The following is a 19,962-nucleotide window of genomic DNA, read 5'->3' as shown; positions in this document are numbered from 1 at the left end:
CAACCTGACACCCTGTTAGGCAGGGTGGTGGTAGCAGTCTGGTAGAATGGTGGCTGCAGTCCTCTGAAGCAGTGATCCTGTAGTAAAACAGTCTGCTCTTCCTCAGGAAGTCCGATGGTGGCTGTGTAGCTCCTGTCCTCTGGAAATCCAGTGGGAAGCCAGTGTCTCTGGTGTTCAGCCTCAGCTTATATCCACGCTGGGATGCTTGGTTCCTCCCTCTGGGTGGAGCATCTCACAATGGGGTAACGAGTCATGAGGCAAAGTGTTGATTAGGCTCATTAACAGAAGATAGTCCGGAGGGAGTTATCTCTGAGTCATGTGGCAGGACAATGATGGGCAATTAACAGAAAGATAGTCTGGGGGGAGGAGGCAAGGAAACACTGCCCCACCTGATTTCAACAGCTGATGGGGATGGTAATAGAATACACTGCAACCCAGGACATTATCCACCCCTTATTCTATTACCATCTACATTATCCCAAATCAATACCTTCTTAAACTCTAAAACACACATACATATATATATATATATATATATATATATATATATACACAGTGAAACCTACACACCGTTCTCACCTAACATTAGGTCTCCTTGTGGTACACAACGGGTTTCCCCATCTTTCTGCATTACCCACCAAGTGCAACCAGGTCCTTGAGCAAAGACAATCCCACGGATGGGTTTGTCTTTGCCTGAGGTGGGATTAATCCAAACAGTCTTTCCTAAAATACCTCTCAGGTGTACCGCAGGGACTCTATCTCCATCCACTGTGTGCAAGGCTTCAGACTCGGCAGGACCAGCTCGATTGATGGACCCTCGGGTATTGACTATCCAGGTGGCCTTTGCTAAGTTCACTTCCCAATTTTTGAAGGTCCCCCCACCAAGTGCCTTTAGGGTGGTTTTAAGTAGTCCATTGCAGCGTTCAACTTTTCCAGCAGCTGGTGCATGATAAGGAATATGATATATCCATTCGATACCGTGTTCTCTGGCCCAGGTGTTGATGAGGCTGTTCTTAAAATGAGTCCCGTTGTCTGACTCGATCCTATCAGGGGTGCCATGTCTCCACAGGACTTGCTTTTCCAGGCCCAGGATGGTGTTCCGGGCTGTAGCATGAGGCACAGGGTAGGTCTCCAGCCATCCAGTGGTTGCTTCAACCATGGTCAACACGTAGTGCTTGCCTTGGCGGGTTTGGGGAAGGGTGATGTAGTCAACTTGCCAGGCTTCACCATACCTGTACTTTGACCATCGTCCACCATACCACAGAGGCTTCACCCGCTTGGCCTGTTTGATTGCAGCACAGGTCTCACAACTGTGGATGACCTGTGAGATGCTGTCCATGGAAAGGTCCACCCCTCGGTCACGGGCCCATCGGTATGTTGCATCTCTCCCCTGATGACCAGAGGCATCATGGGCCCAACGAGCTAGGAATAATTCTCCCTTGTGCTGCCAGTCCAGATCCACCTGTGATACTTTCACCTTGGCAGCTCGGTCCACCTGCTCGTTGTTGCGATGTTCTTCATTAGCCCGACTCTTGGGTACGTGCGCATCCACGTGTCGAACCTTCACAGTCAGCTTCTCCACTCGGGCGGCGATGTCCTGCCAAATCTCAGCGGCCCAGATGGGCTTCCCTCTGCGCTGCCAGTTGGCCTTTCTCCAGCGATCCAGCCATCCCCACAGAGCATTAGCTACCATCCATGAGTCGGTGTAGAGATAGAGCCTCGGCCACTTCTCTCGTTCAGCGATATCCAAAGCCAGCTGGACGGCTTTAAGCTCTGCAACCTGACTCGATCCACCTTGTCCCTCGGTAGCTTGTGCAACTCGTCGTGTGGGGCTCCATACTGCAGCTTTCCACTTTCGATTAGCGCCTACAATTCGGCAGGAACCATCAGTGAAGAGGGCATAACGTCTTTCAGTCTCCGGTAGCTCATTATATGATGGGGCTTCCTCAGCACGGGTCACTTGCTCTTCCTCTTCTTCAGAAGATAATCCAAAAGTCTCACCTTCAGGCCAGTTTGTTATAATTTCTAGAATCCCAGGGCGATTCGGGTTTCCAATACGGGCACGCTGTGTGATGAGGGCGATCCACTTGCTCCATGTGGTGTCGGTGGCATGATGCGTGGAAGGAACCTTTCCCTTGAACATCCAACCCAGCACCGGTAGTCGGGGTGCCAGAAGCAACTGTGCTTCAGTGCCAATTACCTCTGAGGCAGCTTGGACTCCTTCATAGGCTGCCAAGATTTCCTTCTCTGTGGGAGTGTAGTTAGCTTCAGACCCTCTGTAGCTTCGGCTCCAGAATCCCAGTGGTCGGCCACGAGTCTCACCAGGCACCTTCTGCCAGAGGCTCCAGGACAGACCATTGTTCCCGGCTGCAGAGTAGAGCACATTCTTCACCTCTGGTCCTGTCCTGACTGGGCCAAGGGCTACCGCATGAGCGATTTCCTGCTTGATCTGGGCAAAGGCTTGCTGCTGTTCGGGGCCCCAGTGGAAATCATTCTTCTTGCGGGTAACCAGGTAGAGAGGGCTCACGATCTGGCTGTACTCGGGAATGTGCATCCTCCAGAAACCTATGGCGCCTAGGAAAGCTTGTGTTTCCTTCTTGCTGGTCGGTGGAGACATCGCAGTGATCTTATTGATGACCTCGGTGGGAATCTGACGTCGTCCATCTTGCCACTTTACTCCCAGGAACTGGATCTCTTGGGCAGGTCCCTTGACTTTGCTCCTTTTGATGGCAAAGCCAGCTTCCAGGAGAATCTGGATGATTTTCTCTCCTTTCTCAAACACTTCCTTTGCTGTGTTTCCCCACACGATGATGTCATCGATGTATTGCAGATGTTCTGGAGCCTCACCCTTTTCCAATGCAGTCTGGATCAGTCCGTGGCAAATGGTGGGACTGTGCTTCCACCCCTGGGGCAGTCGGTTCCAGGTGTATTGCACACCCTTCCAGGTAAAAGCAAACTGGCGCCTGCATTCTGCTGCCAAAGGAATGGAGAAGAAGGCATTGGCAATGTCAATAGTGGCGTACCACTTCGCTGCTTTGGACTCCAGCTCGTACTGAAGTTCCAACATGTCCGGCACAGCGGCGCTCAATGGTGGCGTGACCTCATTCAGGCCACGGTAGTCCACCGTCAGCCTCCATTCTCCACTGGACTTACGCACTGGCCATATAGGGCTGTTGAAAGGTGAATGGGCCTTGCTGACCACCCCTTGGCTCTCCAGTTTGCGAATCATCTCATGGATGGGAACCACAGAGTCTCTGTCGGTGCGGTATTGCCGACGGTGCACTGTTGCTGTGGCGATTGGCACCTGTTGTTCTGCAACTCTTAGCAGTCCCACGGCAGAGGGGTCATCTGAGAGGCCAGGCAATGTACTCAGTTGTCTGATATCTTCTGTCTCCACAGCAGCTATCCCAAAAGCCCAACGATGTCCTTTTGGGTCCTTGAAATATCCATTTCTGAGATAGTCTATGCCGAGAATGCACGGGGCCTCCGGGCCAGTCACGATGGGGTGTTTCTGCCACTCGTTCCCAGTTAAACTCACTTCAGCTTCCAGTACAGTCAGCTGCTGGGATCCTCCTGTCACCCCAGAAATAGAAATGGGTTCTGCTCCCACATACCTTGATGGCATCAGAGTACATTGAGCACCGGTGTCAACCAAAGCCGTGTATCTTTGTGGGTCAGATGTGCCAGGCCATCGGACCCACACAGTCCAAAAGACCCGATTCTCCCTTTCCTCTACCTGGCTAGAGGCAGGGCCCCTCTATTCCTGGTCATGTTGCATGTTGCTCCCTTCCGGTGAATACGTTCCTGAGGTCCCTTCAAGAGGATCGGTCATATTATCATTCCGGTACCGTCTGGAGTTCTGTGTGCGAGAGACCGGAGCAATATTGACTCTAGATGCGCTTCTTGTGGTAGTTGTCCCTCTTTTTAGTTCACGTACCCGAGCTGCTAAGGAGGAGGTGGGTTTTCCATCCCACTTACTCATGTCTTCTCCATGTTCCTGAAGGAAAAACCAGAGGTTACCTCGTGGGGGGTATCCTCTCTCCCTGGTTGGGGGTCGCCGGCTCCTAATGGCAGAGACTCTTGTTGGTTCTGGTGAGATCTGGTAAATCTCTTCCTTAAGTTCCTTTTTCAATTTCTGATGGCCTTCTTCAATCAAGCTCCGGACTTGCTCAGCCAAAAGACTTGTTTCCACGAATGAGACATGGGTGCGAAACGGGGCTGTGACGGTGTCCTCGTAAATCCTCAGTTTGTTCACCAAGACGCCCACCCTGTCCTCGCCTTCCCTCCATTGCAGCGTTGCCAGGTAATGGGAGTATATCTCTGGTCCAAGGCGTGCGAACCTCAACCACATCTGTGACGTGCACTGGACACCATCTGGGCTCTTAGGAAATCTCTCGTCTTCTGAGAAAATGATCTCCAGCACAGCCAATTCCCTCAGGCACCGGATACCTTGTTCCATTGTGCTCCATTTTCCTTGGTGCACCTGGAGGTCTTCTTTACAAAGGTACCTGTCCCTTACACTTGTAAGCAGTCACCGCCAGAGGCTGAGGGTTTCTTGGGTTCTCCCGATCCCCTGGTCAATGACCACATCCCGGGACAGAGATCCCAGTTGCCTGGCCTCACTTCCGTCCAGAATGGTGTCATTGGCTGCAGCGTCCCAGATGCGGAGCAGCCAGGTCAGGATAGACTCGTTCGTCTGGCGGGTGAATTCCCTCCGCAGGTCTCGCAGCTCACCCAGGGATAGCGACCGAGTGATGATCTCTGGCTCTGCCTCTTCTGCTGGGTGCGAAGGTCCTGCTGCATCCTCGTCAGTCACTATGCGGACTGATTTGCTTTTTGATTTCTTCTTCTGAACGGGGGCAACTGCAATCGGTGTAGGCTGTTCTGGTTCAGTGATGGTTTGCATGGGGACGCTGACAGTGCTTTTGGTTCCCTTCTCCTCTGTGTCAGTCTGCGTGGACATGGACGCTGTTGTCTTGCATTTGGTTTCTTTCTCTTCTGTGTCAGTCTGCGTAGACATGGACGCTGTTGTCTTGCATCTGGGTTCTTTCTCCTCGGTGACAGTCTGCGTAGACATGGACGCTGTTGCTTTGCATTTGGTTCCTTTCTCCTCTGTGTCAGTCTGCATAGGCATGGTGTTTGTTGCTCTGCTCTTTTTTCCTCCCTCATCCTGAGGATGCTGTGCCATAGCTCTGATTCTAAGCATGGTGTACATGGTGCAGGCTGTACAGAGAAGACAAAGCAGAACTGACAGCAAGTTTATGCCGTCTTTGACATCCAGAGGGAATTCAATATTTTCAAAAACTGCTGTGCCTGGCCTGAAAGGCTGGAAGAAACCACTCTCTACTCCTCCCACCAGGGGCTGGGTGCGATTGTTGAGGAGATCCCAGACACAGGAGCCCAGACTAGGACAGCCAAACAAAACTGAGTATATACTCCGAATGGTATTCATCGCCTCACAGGTTATTATGCTGTAGACATAATAAACCATTAAAGCAATTCTCATACCATTCCCTGGTTTTAACAGGAGTAATACTACAGGCAGGTAGTTCCCCATGTGAGGAAAAATATAGAGAGCAAGATACAGTACCCATGTAGACAAGCTGAGCACCATGGTGAATAGGTTTCCGTTAACACAAAATTGTAATTCTGACTTTCTCTCAGAGCTGCCCCACGTTGGGCGCCAAATTATGTGCTAGTTTGAAAACAAACCAGTGGGAGGCACCAAGTCAGAATAACAATTTAATGGAAATTAAAGAAAAGGGGGAAAAAAAAAAAAAAAAAAAAGGTAAAAGAAAACACTGTCAAACTGACAGAGTCAAGGTACAACCTGACACCCTGTTAGGCAGGGTGGTGGTAGCAGTCTGGTAGAATGGTGGCTGCAGTCCTCTGAAGCAGTGATCCTGTAGTAAAACAGTCTGCTCTTCCTCAGGAAGTCCGATGGTGGCTGTGTAGCTCCTGTCCTCTGGAAATCCAGTGGGAAGCCAGTGTCTCTGGTGTTCAGCCTCAGCTTATATCCACGCTGGGATGCTTGGTTCCTCCCTCTGGGTGGAGCATCTCACAATGGGGTAACGAGTCATGAGGCAAAGTGTTGATTAGGCTCATTAACAGAAGATAGTCCGGAGGGAGTTATCTCTGAGTCATGTGGCAGGACAATGATGGGCAATTAACAGAAAGATAGTCTGGGGGGAGGAGGCAAGGAAACACTGCCCCACCTGATTTCAACAGCTGATGGGGATGGTAATAGAATACACTGCAACCCAGGACACACTAAAAAATTAAAAATAAAGCCAAGAAAACAATAATTACAATTGTTAGATTCTTATGAAATCTGATACCATTTAACTAAATCTTTTTCTAGTCATTTCTACTAAAAAGTCATGAAACAGATTCGTAAATACAAAGTAGAAAGGAAAATATTTAAACTAAAATAAAACACATTTTCTTCTGGCTTGTTTAGTTTGTTTGTGGGGTTTTTTTGTTGTTGTTGTTGGGGTTTTTTTGTAATTATTTTTTATAACTTTGCAAATACCTCAGATTTCACTCACATTCTTAAAATACATAACCATTCCATTCAATGCTAGCAACATTATGCGTAGTGTCTATATGTCCAAACTACTTTTTCACCTGTTTAATCATGATCTGTGGGCAAAAGGGAACCATTTCCATTTGATGTTATTGTTTTACTTAGGTATTTATTTCTAGGAAAAAAAAAAGAAAAAGAAAATTGGTTTCATTCCAATTCCTAGAAGGGGAGATTTTACATTGCAGTTTCACATTTGGCATGGGCTGGCATATTTTTTGGCACAAACTCAAGGCTTAATGAGGCTTAAAGAGAGTCTTACAGCTTCCATAACCAGAGGCTGACATTGAGCTTACTGCTAGATGTACACAAGGCATGTGATTTGTGCACCCCACACCCCATGAGAGCGTAAAGTAAAACACCATAGTATTGCTGACATCCACATCACTAAGGCTACATAAAATCCATGCCAGTTTGGGCAGCAGAGGTTCCCTGGGGAGATGTAGCCCATCTTCCTGGAAAGTTGTGTTTGTGCCCTTCACTGTGGTGCTGCATGTGAATGGATTGCTGTGCTTTACTTCCTGCTTGTTTCTGAGGCAAAGACACCAAATCTCTGCTTTTGCTCTGAACTTCCCCATAAAGAGCCTTCTGAGAATGAATCCTTATGCCAGCAGGAAAGAGGAGGAAATCATATTCTTTCTTTCACTCTTCCACAGGGCATCCTAAATTAAAAGCTTGACAGAGCATCCTTAGGCTTTCTCAAAGAAGCCGTGCTAGGCTGGAAATCCAGGGATGGTAGAGTGCAGGCAGGACTCCATGAAGTCTCTCACGTGTCCTAGTTTATCCTCAGTTTAGCAGTGGACGAATTCAGTGCTTTGAACTTGGGCTAGGGATGCTTGCATACCATGGCTGTAGCTTAGCAAACCCTGCAACATAAAGATAATTCTTGATTATATTAAACATTCAGTAATAAGTGGTCTGCAAAAGGAAGTTATATTTTGGGAAAGTCCTGATAAAAATTCCATAGATTTCAGTAACAGATGCATCAAACATCTTTTTAAGATGTCAACCAAGGAAGTTGCTTAGGGTCTTACCTCTACGTATTAGGGATTATTATATTCCTTAGTCTGGGAGCGTCAGGCTGTTTTCAACATTGTGGTACCAGTGAATTTGAATTAAGGAGTGATGAAGGGTTGAGGCTGAGTGATTAACTAAGACATTTAGAGGACTGCCTGATAGATCTAGCTCTTTTATCCTTACACAGTCCTTATGTCCTTATGGACAATTTGGGTATAAGAGGCTGTGTGAGATAACTACACCTTCCTGGATTACCCATCTTGAATAGCTGTAATTGTTTTGTTCTGGCCTAAATATAATATTTGTAACAAACCTAAATATGCTCATTTAGATTTGTTACAAAGGCTTTTGTGATGCCAGTAATAGATATTGGACAAATATTTTGTTACTCCTTCTGTAAGAACAAAACTTTTTAAAAATAATACTTTTTGTTTGTAGTGGATTAGAGAGATAATTAAAGAGTAGAAGTTAGACTGTCTAATTGTCAGTAAGCTGTGCACTGTGTACAGAGAAAACTTCCAGTCATTTGGATCTCCAAAATTTGTAGTTCAATAATAAGCATAATTCTGGAATGAGAATTCACTGAAGCTTTTGTTTTTTCATTAAAGCAACCTGTCCTCTAAGATCAGATTTCTTACACTAGGGATCAAGTTGTTATTGGTTTTATCCCTAAGGAAAGGCAACATTCACCAACTGATGAAGAAAAACTATGAGCAAAGATTATTTTTGTATCATTAAGGATGAAACTTACTTGTATATTGTTTTATTGTCAAATAAAATTGTTAATATTCAGAGAGCTGTCTGCAGCATCATTCTCTATATAGGGCTTACTGCTTTCAATGTTTGGTTAAATTCTCAAAGCATGGAATAGAATTGCTCTGAATGTCAGTAAATGTCTACTTCATTTTTTGACAAAAAACTCTTGGAGATGAAAGGGAGTGAAAGGCCATACAGCATTCTTGCAGGCACCGCTTTCTCCAAGCAACAACAAACAGAGAGTAAATCTTTAAAAAATAACATTTTCTTGGGTGATTATGTGGTAAATTTTGTTGACTGAAAATAAAATTTGATTAGTTATAAATTCCCTCCCTACTTGCTTGAGTAGCCCAGAAAGTCTAATAAGCTGTAAGCTTCAGCACTAAAAGAAATAAAACTAATAAATCAGTGTGAGAGTATTTGTTCCACGGCTTTCCTTCCTCTTGTGAACGGTGTTGAGTTTCCATAGTCTAGTAACCTGGCATAAGGTGTTCTCCTCATCAGCACCTCAGTGGAGGCAGATTATCCTTCAGGAGCCTTAGTAAGAATAATACCATTTCAAAGAGGCTCAAATTCCAAGAAAATAATGGATTTTGATAAATGAAAGTTGTGGAAACCTGTTGCTGGTTTTGTCTCTTGTTTAAAAGCAATCATCATGATCATGATTATCTTTTACATCAGCCATGGTGTTTTTCATTGTCAACCACTGTCAGTCAGTGAGGCAATAAGGAGGGACATCATATTGTGCAATCACTGTGCTCACATTTACCCCGTGCTGTGTGGGAAACCCTCCCAGTTTATCTGTGCTTTCCTGGTGTATCAAATGTACAGTTGGGAGAATGTTCAGTTTCACCTTACAGCTGCCAAATGTTATGGTAAAATTAATAATGCCCCAGGAAAAGGCATGAGCACAGGCGTCTGGGGCTGGTTGTGAGAATTTCAGAGCGGCCAAAGGTACTGAGCATTGTGAGTCACTGTGCTGGTGAGTCTCCCAGGTGCCTTGGGCAATCCTAGCTAAAAGGTTCAAGGGAGGATTTTTTTTAAAGTGAAGTAAAATGGTTGATTTTTCAAGCACTAAAGAAAGACTTCTGAAAGTACTGTGAACAATTTTCATATATATTTAACAAGTTCTGTTTCAGTTTTTAGGCACAGGTTGTAAATCTTGATTGTATGTTTAGCTATTGTCGAGGGACAAGATAAATACTATTTGTGTTTTTTTTTAATATTGCCGTAAATAAATGCCTGTAGGAAACTCAGCTCCTGAAAGCTGTCACATGTCTAAATTAATCAAAACACTATTATCTTTCAGTGACTGGGGATATTTTTCATCTTCCTATGAAACTATTTAACAATGATAAAAATTAATTGGAGTTATGTATGATATTTATCAATTTAAATTATATTCTGGTAAGTGTTCTTCCAATCATTAGTTCTCTACTACACAGGTATGAATCCTAGGACTTTAACTTTTGCCTGCTATTAAAAATGGCTCTTCAAGTAATTTTCAAAATAAAAAAATTGCTCTCAGGTAAATATGTGTTTTGCAGAAGGTGCATATTTTAGGCACACTTATTTTGGCACCTTTTTTTTTTTTTAAATAGTGCACATATAAAGAATTATCTATGTTTTGAGAGTTTTGTTTTATAAAATATCAATATCTTTAGATGACTAATTTTGTATAAGGCATTTACTGTTTTCCGTAGGGAATGAATGAGCAAAAGACTTTGCCTTTAAAAAACCTTTAGCAACAGTGACAAGCCATATTGTCCCAGACAAAGTTTGCAACTGAGAACTGTGGGATCAGATCTTACATTTATGAATAAATATTATAGCAGAGCTTCATTTTCATAAGTACTGTGTATTTGCCACCCTTTTAGAGACACGGGGAACACAATTCAATACTAATATTCATGAAGAAAGAAAGCATAATTATATGTTAAATATTTCAACAAAGACAAATTGATTATTAAGGTTTTATTTTTCCACTCTCAGCTTTTGAGAAATATCCCTTCTGTTATTACTGAAAAAGTGAAACAATCTGACTGGGGGCCAAAATATATTGGCCAAACAAAGATGAGAAGGCTGAGCTTTCTTGAGGGCAGCAAGTAATACTTATATTGCAGTTGCTTATGCTATTCCTGTAACAGGCCTGATCCTGCACTGCTGAGATCAAAGGCTGTTTTCACTTCACTTTGTTGAAGAAAGTTTTATGTGGAAAAATAGAGCTCTTTCTACAGTTCTGTTAGTTTGGTCCAAACCCATAAACAAACAACTGAATGAACAGACACATTTAGGCTTGACTGAATAATTTTCTTTTTAAGTAAGCCACGCATGGTGTTGAAGAACAAAATAAAATTTGACCTTGAAAATGATAAAAACCTATTATTAGTGAAGTCCCCTGTTAGGAAAAGGAAGTAAAGCGTTCTTCTGTAGTTTTCATTGATCTTGCGGATTTTCTGCAGTCGTAAACTTCAAAATGTATTGAACATATTGATTTATTTAATAAATTATCTTCCTTAAAAGCCAAAGCTGTAAATAATAATATTCATTAAAATAAGAATTAATTAGATGAATGAATAACAGCACTGCCTGATTTCTATGAGCTACATCTATCTACTTAATGTACAAAATAATTGTATTCAAACTGGGAAAAGAAATTTTGTTTTACATCAACCATCGTATTATTATCTAGTGTCCAGTGAGGGTTTTTTGTCTCTCTGACCACATTTGTGTCCAAAGATGTCTTTATTTAGAAAAAAATGCAGTTGAGAAACAACAAACATGAGTGAACTGCTTTACTATGCTACTGTCTTTACTATTTCAGAGCTGCAAGAAACTAAGACCTCTGAGTATCACAGAATATCTCACAGCCCCCTGGATTACAGGATATTATTGATGGATGAAGATCAGGATCGGATCTATGTGGGGAGTAAAGATCATATTCTGTCTTTGAATATTAACAATATAAGCCAAGACCCCCTCAGTGTAAGTTCAAGTTTTATTTTGAGAATCTGAGGTTGCTTAGTCCATGCCTTTGCTTTTAAGACAAAAAAATAGTATTTCATTATTTTGCATCCATGCCCTCACCTGATTGAACTTTTAGTCCTTGTTTTATGTGTAATGCAGATGAGGCTGTATGTTGTTTTTCAAACACTGTTTAAAACTGACCTGTTTACTAATTTTGAAACAACATTCAGCTTGGCCTGGCATCAGAAGGAAAATTTGTATGGTTTAACACTTTCCACCTCTCTCCAAGATAAAATAGTTCAGAGATGCACTTTTAAAAGTATCCTGCAAGGAAGAATAAGATACACACTATCATTCTCGAGCCGTACAGAAAAAAACAAGGACAGAGTTGTCCTTAGCCTTCTATTATATTTTTAATGTTTTGTCCTCTGGCCCCAAATCATTGAACTATTTTCCAATCTCTTGTTATGTCTGTGTCAGCCTTTGCCCTTCAGTTGGGTAGCTGAGACACCTCATTTGGAGTTTTCCAGGCACTGTGACCCACATCTACCCCTTGACACCTCTTTTCTGGCTTCTCTCATTTACTGAGATGGTGTTTTCCAGGGACTCTGTGTTCCCTCACAAAACAGTAAGAAGCAACCTCTGTGTGAAAATAAAAACATTATCAAATGCTTAAGCTCTTTTCACAGACTCCTCTCTTGTCTCCAAAGCCAGTTGAAATTCAGCCTGTCTGCTTTTGAAGTAGGTGACCTGCAGAAGTGCTTGTGTGCCCAGAAGATTGACTGTTGAGCTTTACCTGTCTACAGACTTTGTCTTGCCTATCTTTAGACTATCACAGCTACTACCCTGCCTGAAAGTGTGCCATAAAGACCTTGTTCTACCAAATCTATCCAATCCTTTAATCTATGGGCTTTATTACTGTACCTCAGAAGGACTGAGGGGCAGCGATACCCAGCTTGCAGCAGGGAAGATAAATGCCTTCCTTAAGAGACAAGGCTTTTAATGTGTCAGGGGAGAGAGAGGGGCCCTGCCAGAGAGTGATTGAGCACAGTTGAATTAGGCTTTGCTCTGAATCACCCTCTGGACATGCCTGTCCACCTGAATTGATTGTGCAGGGAGTCAGAGGAGGCTCATTCTAACTTACACATTTAAATTAAATGCCTCTCGTTCAATGGTGTGAATGCATTCTTCCCTCCTCTAATGGTACCCAAATCTCCCTCTGAAATGGGGCTGCCTTCTCAGATCTGAAATATCTTCTGTGACCCTTTTGCTAATTTCTGTCTCCCCAGTGATCCAGCCACCCTGGTCTGGCAGGAGCTGTGCCCCAGCATGGCACGCTCCCTCCCGTCCTTAGCAGGTCGAGTTTAATCCTATGCAGTTTGGTTAGATAGGAGGACTTCTGTTACATGAAATATTTTCTGCAGTATAAAGCTGTGAGGAATTTCAACAGCTCATGTAGGCCTGGAGAAACAAGAACAAAAAAAAAAAAAAATTCAGCAGAAAGGAAAAACACACAACGGTTTCTGGCAGTGGATGTGATCAGTGGATGTGATCACCCAGTATTAAGCTCAGAGTGAATCTCTGCAATTCCACACAGTCTCCCATTTGTTTATTTATTTTAACAACAGATTCACTTTGCTGATCTTGTATGTCTATAGAAGTCCTATATACATATACATTCAAATCCACAATTCTACATATATATAACTATGTGTACATATATACACAGAGATCTTTTAATGCTGTTGTTTATGTTGTCTTGAGGCTCAATGTTATCAGGCTTTGTCACTTACTAGATTTCTAGGGATAAATTTCTAATGGATGTCTTTTCTACTTCAAAATCAAAATAAATAATGGAAGAAGCTCAAAATATTTAGAGTTTGAGATATACAGATAAATATTCAGATATTGAGGTATTTGTGGAAAAGCTGTCTGAAAGAAATCTACGTGAAATCTTGAGATTTAAAGCAGGTTTTGTCATAATCTAGCCAAACCTTTGATGATAAAATTGAAAAATTGTTACAATAACCCTTCCTTCAATATTTTAGTCTTCTGGTTTCTAGTGTGAAAAATTTCTATAAGTTCAGTAAAAGTAAAAATGTAAAGATGGGTAGTAATTTAGGCAATAGTGGTGAAAAATCTCTCTTATTTAGAAGAAAACAATCTAAATAAATTGATTAACTTGCCTGAAAAATGTGTAATAGACTTAATATATATTAGGCAAAGGCTTGGACCTTGATTTTGTTTAGTGCATGCTAAGTCAAAGATAATTTTATTTATCAACAAAAATCCTTTTTTTCTTTATAATCAAAGTGTAAATGATATCTAAATATTAATGTATTAGTGTAAGTTAGGCAGTGAAATTGGCTTTTTAAAAATTGCATAATAAATATACTACTTGAATAATACTTCTTTCCTTACAGATTTTCTGGCCAGCATCAGCGAACAAGGTTGAAGAGTGCAAAATGGCTGGCAAGGATCCTACGGTAAATTATAATCCACATGCACGTATAAACAAATTAGGTACTTGGCAATAAAGTAAGAGCACCTTGAGTGCAGCCAAAGCAAAATGAAAGAAGTGTTTGTTTTGCTTTTGAAATGCTTTGCAAGCCAATCTATAAAGTGAAATTCTGGAAAAACAGGCAATGTAAACAGAATGCACCTTCAGATTTTGACAGATAGGAAAAGATATGCAGTGTCCATTTCCTGGCCTTTTTTGGTTGTTACTAATCAAACTAGGTAATTGTACTTTTCCAAATATGTCCTGGGGTGATGCTGAACAGCCTGCTGAGCTGCTCTTCGGAGCAGGGAAGCTTTCTGGCTGCTCCCCCCAGGAACACGCTGTGAAGGTGGGTGGTACCCACTGTCTGCAGTCTGAAGACCCCAGCTGTGCACCAGTTTTCAGATGATGTTGCATGGTACTGGCTTCTGCTGAACCAAAAATATGAATGCCTTTAAAAGTAAATAAACCAGTGCAGTCTGCTAAAGGACTAACTCCACTGATTTTCATGAGGATGACTGATGGCACAGTTCCCAATCATGTGCTCATAAAACACATGCAATTCTCACTGTCTTGGGTGAGATTTGGATGATTGAATATTAAAGCGGTTCTGAGATCTTGGTAAGGAAAAATATTCAGAAAATAAATCTATTTCCAACCTAAAGTGCATTAACAGTTGATCATACTAAAAAACAAAAGAGCTAGAGAAAAAAGGGATGGAAAAACTGTAAATCAAATACTGTGAACTGTGTGGAACTTAACGTTCTGTTTTAATTTTCATGCTGATCTGAAAATGTTACTCTAGGTCTTCAGTACAAAGCAACAATTGACTGCAAATCTCAATTTAAAGTTTTGGAAAGAAGCTTTTTATACAAATAGCAAAATCTGATTTTTGGACTTGCTTTCTTTTTAATCATCTCATTTTATGTTGAGCAAATTAGGGGGGAAAAGAGGTATCCTTAAGGAAACTTCCTAAGGTTACTTCTTGTTTTCCTGTAGAGGTCTGGCTTCTTCTCATGCAAGGTAGAGAGAAATATGTGAATGAAAATTGCATTGCTGTGTGGAAGTGGGAAAGCTACATGGACTCCTCTATAACTCATCTGTGGTGCTCAATCAGAGAGAGCCCAGTTCCCAGAGCAGGCAAAATGACATGAAAAGGAGCAGCTGTCCAAATCCAGAGACTAACAAATTCAGTAGCTGTTTTCAACATGCTATTAAAATTCTATGTCATGTCTATTCCCTAGAGTTCCCAACATCTCATAACGTTTGCCACTGTGTGGAATGACTGTTCTCTGTTTCCTGCAGCACGGCTGTGGGAACTTTGTGCGTGTGATCCAGTCGTACAATCGCACCCACCTGTACGTGTGTGGCAGCGGCGCCTTCAGCCCCGTCTGCGTGTACGTCAACAGGGGACGCCGGTCTGAGGTAACTCTCTTTTCACTTTATCCACTCGTTGTGCGGGGCATCCTACTGGCGTGATGCGAAAGCTCAAAGTTTTGAAAAGGCAAAAATCATTGTTCCCAGTAGGTTCCCTCACCGATGTTGAATAGCAAAAGAACAAAGGTCCATAGTTTTCTGACCCATTACCAGCTAGAAGCAAAGCCGTGATCAAAAGCCATGCCTCAAATGTGATGGTTGTCCAAAATTCCACAATCATGCCAAATGCTGGGCAACATTTGATGCTACTATTTATTTGACATTGTCTGGTGAATTCATTCCTACCATGTGGTGGAAAACTGCCCAAGAAATACTTAAAAGGAAATAGCCAGTTAGATGAAAAATAAAATACAAAGTCCACTTTTTATAACTTCCATATGTTACTGATTCCTGGGAGAAGCCCTTAATTTGGCTGACTATGTGAAAGTTTGCTGGACTTCAGCTTAATACGCTCTAGATGCACTCCCAATACAGGAACTTTATCTACTGCACAAGTTTTGCCCCACTAGATGGTGCCTGGATGAAGCTGGTAAGTTTCTCTTCACTGTAAGGTCTTAGTTTTTCTAATCGGTCTCCAGTTTTTCTATATTCAGTTTCACTGTGTGTATTTTCACTGTAAGTACCAGATGTTTCAGAAGTATATGGTTCAAGTTTCCTGATTTGAAAGTGAAATGTTTGTTTATGTGCAAATGTAATAGGTGATAAATTAAGCAACCAGGAGGAAGAAGAAAGGCACTTAACCAGGAGGCAGCACCTCAGTAGCTTTTGGGTCAGATTCATGTCTGCAGGCACAGGGGTGTGCAGTATATTTTCCAGAACAATGTGGAAGCAGATGTGTTGGGAAGGAAGATCAGAGCATGCTACCTGGAGCTTTGCCATGTGAGGGCAGCTTTAAAAGCAGGGCTGGCTTCTGGGGAAGACACTGGGAAATTCATCACTGCTTTAATTGGGAGTGGGATGGAAATTCTGGCCAAGACCAAGATTTCTGCATAGCTTTCCAGGGAGGTGATTAGTCAATGTTTCTCCAGATCAGTTTGCATGGGATGATCTCAGTGACTTTTGGTAGATCCCTACCTGGCTCCAGCTTCCTTAATACAGCCCACAGTCAGAATCACTGCACCTTCAGTCCTAATTAATGGTCTAAAAGTAGAGATTGTAGGCCTGCATTTAAAGTGAGAAGCAAGCAGAGCTAAGTATGTAAATCCATCCTCCTGGTTAAAAAACTCTGCATTAACTTATTTTGACGTATTTTGAAACAGGGGTCACCCTTCCCCAGCATTATTCTATTTCTTGAAAAATCATTTCTTCAGTGATCTCATTTGTCTTTAATTAATGTAATACTCCTTTATCATCTTAAGTACTGGTATCGCAGCCCAGAGAAGCTTGAATCTCATTATTTTAGACTGTTTGTAAATGAGATTGGGACAGAGGGGAGGGCAGGAAATGACATCTCCAGATGATGCAAGATGTTAAATTTCTTAAATGAAAAGTAAAAATGCATGACTTGGAAAAGCAGAACCGGCTTCACTTAGCCTGTCTGTATAGCTACATGCCTATGATCAATTGATTAAATAAACTGCTGCTTCAGACGTCTGGAGTCTGTGAGACACTTGACTGTAGGCACTTCATGCTCAAAGCCATTACTGTACAGGCCAACAATAGCATAACAGTTTAAACCCGAGCATTTCCTTCTGAACTCATTCCATATATCTGTGCTCGACTAATTGATAGAGCAGAATGAGGAACTATGTAGTGCTGATGGGACCAGTAAAAACTCATTTTGTCCTCTGCTTTTATCATTTCACCTTCAGTTTGGTACAGTTTTCAATGCACAAAAGGTTATTTTTGCATGTGCAAAATGAATATTTTTCAAAGCACATCTGTTTTTATCTAGAAGCTACAAAGCCTGGCAGAGTCATATCCAACAACCATAAGAACTGAGCCTGTTTTGCTCTCCTGTCTCTGGGATTCCACATAAGCTCACAAAAGATAGGGGTTTCATTGATGAGGCAAAATTGTGTCCTTTCCCCTGAAACAGAGGTTATAAAACAATTAATTTTCTTCCTTGGCACACTTGATACTTTGGTCTTTGGTAATTATTCCCTTAGTCACCCAAATATATTCTAATGTCAAAGTGAATGCAAACAGAAGGAAATGTAATCCGTATGTGAAATAATTATAGACTAAATAGCAGTTTAATATATATGAAAATCAAGTGTAATCCTGGAGCTAGTTTAATAGAACAGTAATGGGCATTTTGAATTGGTAAATAGTGGTTTAATATAGTAAATATGGATTAGAATCAAGTTGCATATAATCTAGAAGTAAAAAAACAACAAAGAAACCACCCAAGATCACATTAGAAAGTTCATACTTATGTTTTAACATTGTTTAGAGAGCTTATTACTGAAACAATAGATAAGATCTCTGAGATTAAATTAGGCAAACAGAAGAGGGGGAAAAGAGAGAGGATAATGATATGAAAACTTCCTGCTGCAGCTGTTCATTTGAGCTTGGTGTAATCTTCAATTTGCTGGTGCCAAATGGCTGCTCAGGGACTGGTGTGGCATCCCCACTCCCTGTGATTTACATTGGCTGTTAAAGAGAATATAAGGAGTTGCTGTACTTTCTCAAATAACTAACTGTTGGCATCTACATCACAGAAACCTTTATTTGAATTTCTGTCAGCTACTTTTTTCATTTGAATTGTTTTAAGTTTGGTTGTTTGTTGGTTTTTTTCTTGCAATTGTATCTTTTGTCTTTTTATTAAAGATTGGAAGTTTGTTTTCGGAGCCCAAGAACAAGTAGTTAGGTATACAGTGGTGTGTGAGTCGGTGTGTGTTGGATCAGTTCATCTGCCATTACTGACTGCAGTTTTTAAGGAAAGAGCTTGGGCCTGAGTCGCTTCTTGCTCAGCACACTGTGCTGGTATTGCTGGGAACCAAGAAGTGGATAGTTGCACCAAAATGGGCAGATTTTCTAAAGTTATTCAGATTGTTTGTATTTCAAACTGTAGTCCAGATTGCTTCTACTTTGAAAAATATATTTCCTGTTCCTTAATCACATAAAATATAAACAAATCCCTGTACAAACAAATCCCAAATTTCTTAAAAAAAACCCAAAACCCAGGAGATTTCAGGCTATGGTAAGAGGTATAGATAAATCATCTATCACTGTGCATTTGGAGCTCTACACATAATCCAAGAGATGTTACTGAAGAAAATATATGTGATTTAGGGGATTTTTGGAGGTCTGATAGCTCAATAAAGACCAAATGACTTATAATATCATCCAATGACAGTTGTCATAAGAGATTTTTATCATATGTGTTATTGTTCTAGTAGCTTTATTATAATGGCCTAGACAGGTATAAGTACAACCAGATATTCAAAAAATAAATTGTAAATAACTTCAAAAAAAAAAAAAGCATTCTCTACACATATTATTGCAGAGATCAGGCAACCCATCCTTAACTGAGACAGAGGGAAAATTTTTTTGATTCAGTGTCTTGAATTTATAACAAGTCTTGAAAATAACTGGATGTCAGTGTTATCTAACAAGATGATGGAATTTTGAATAGAAAATAGAAGAGTTGAATAGAAGAGTTAAACTACTGATAGTACAGTAAAAGTGCCCAATAGTGCACTGTTAATAGAGCATTGCTAATGTTGTGAACAGCCAGGCATAAAAATCAGCCTAGATCTGATGGTTTCTGACATGAGAAGTGATACACAAATCTACTTTGCAGGAACAAATCTTCAAGATCGACTCCAAGTGTGAATCAGGAAAGGGACGCTGTTCTTTCAACCCTAACGTGAACACGGTGTCTGTTATGATCAGTAAGTAAAGATACTCCAAGGTGCTGCAGTCTAAACCCATATGGTCATGTGTAGGGTGGGTTGATGGAATGCCCAGAGGAGGCTGGACACAGAATTCAGCCTCCCAGGAGCAGTACCTTTTGTCTGGCTGATGGGCACAAGGGGTGGGTCCATCCATGTTTCAAAGCTTATCTGAAGCTTAAGGTGGGTGGACAAACAAAATGCAGAAATAAGTTATTGAAAGGGGGAGAGAGACAGAAAACAAAAGGTTCTCCCTTTTCCAGCTTACACATTTTTTCCCAAGATTAGTTTGAGCTTTACATTACCCTGTTTAGCATTTATGTTTGAATGGTTTCTGACCCTGTTCATCCTAGACAGCACTTGTGTCTCATTTAATTATTTGTAAAATCTCAGAGTAGCCAGGGAAAGAAAGCCTGAAGACTTCAGATGCTTTGAATTTCATTTTTATTGTCATTGCTGCTGTAGAACCCACCCACTATTGTAAAGCTCTTCATTCTTCAATTGGCTTTATACCCAACCAATTTTGAAATTTTCTTCCGTCTGAAAGACCAGAAGTGAAACAATAAAGGATTTCTTCTGTGCTTGTTGCACACCTATGAGAAAACTCAAAGGGGGCACACACTTGGGCAACCTAAGTCATCTATAACAGATACTTTGCTTTTTTTTGACCAGGAAGAGCTGGAAATATATACTCAGTGTAACCTGACCTTTCACATTTGCAGTATGGTCACACACTTTTAGTGCCAAGGCCCTGATTTTTCGGCATGTGCCTGCTCCTTGCTGTATTTTTGGCTATGAAGGGAACAGCAGTTGCATGGATTTTTGAGACTTTCTCAGTAAATAAATCTTATTGCACACAGATA

General features: G+C 41.6%; 1 protein-coding gene across 2 annotated transcripts in view; it reads left to right on the top strand.

Moving 5' to 3' along the window:
* The window catches only part of SEMA3C (semaphorin 3C), a 123,368-nt gene that overhangs the window by 60,958 nt on the left and 42,448 nt on the right, over positions 1–19,962 (top strand). For both annotated transcript variants that reach the window (XM_048301781.1, XM_048301780.1), the window contains 4 exons: positions 11,181–11,341; positions 13,747–13,809; positions 15,129–15,248; positions 19,009–19,099. In XM_048301781.1, coding sequence (XP_048157738.1) covers positions 11,181–11,341; positions 13,747–13,809; positions 15,129–15,248; positions 19,009–19,099 — 435 coding nt within the window. The remainder of the gene's footprint in view (positions 1–11,180; positions 11,342–13,746; positions 13,810–15,128; positions 15,249–19,008; positions 19,100–19,962) is intronic.

This window comes from Corvus hawaiiensis, chromosome 4, assembly GCF_020740725.1.
Source record: "Corvus hawaiiensis isolate bCorHaw1 chromosome 4, bCorHaw1.pri.cur, whole genome shotgun sequence".
NCBI lineage: Eukaryota > Metazoa > Chordata > Aves > Passeriformes > Corvidae > Corvus > Corvus hawaiiensis.
The sequence above is the reverse complement of the archived record's forward strand: the minus strand, read 5'-3'. Positions and strand labels throughout refer to the sequence as shown.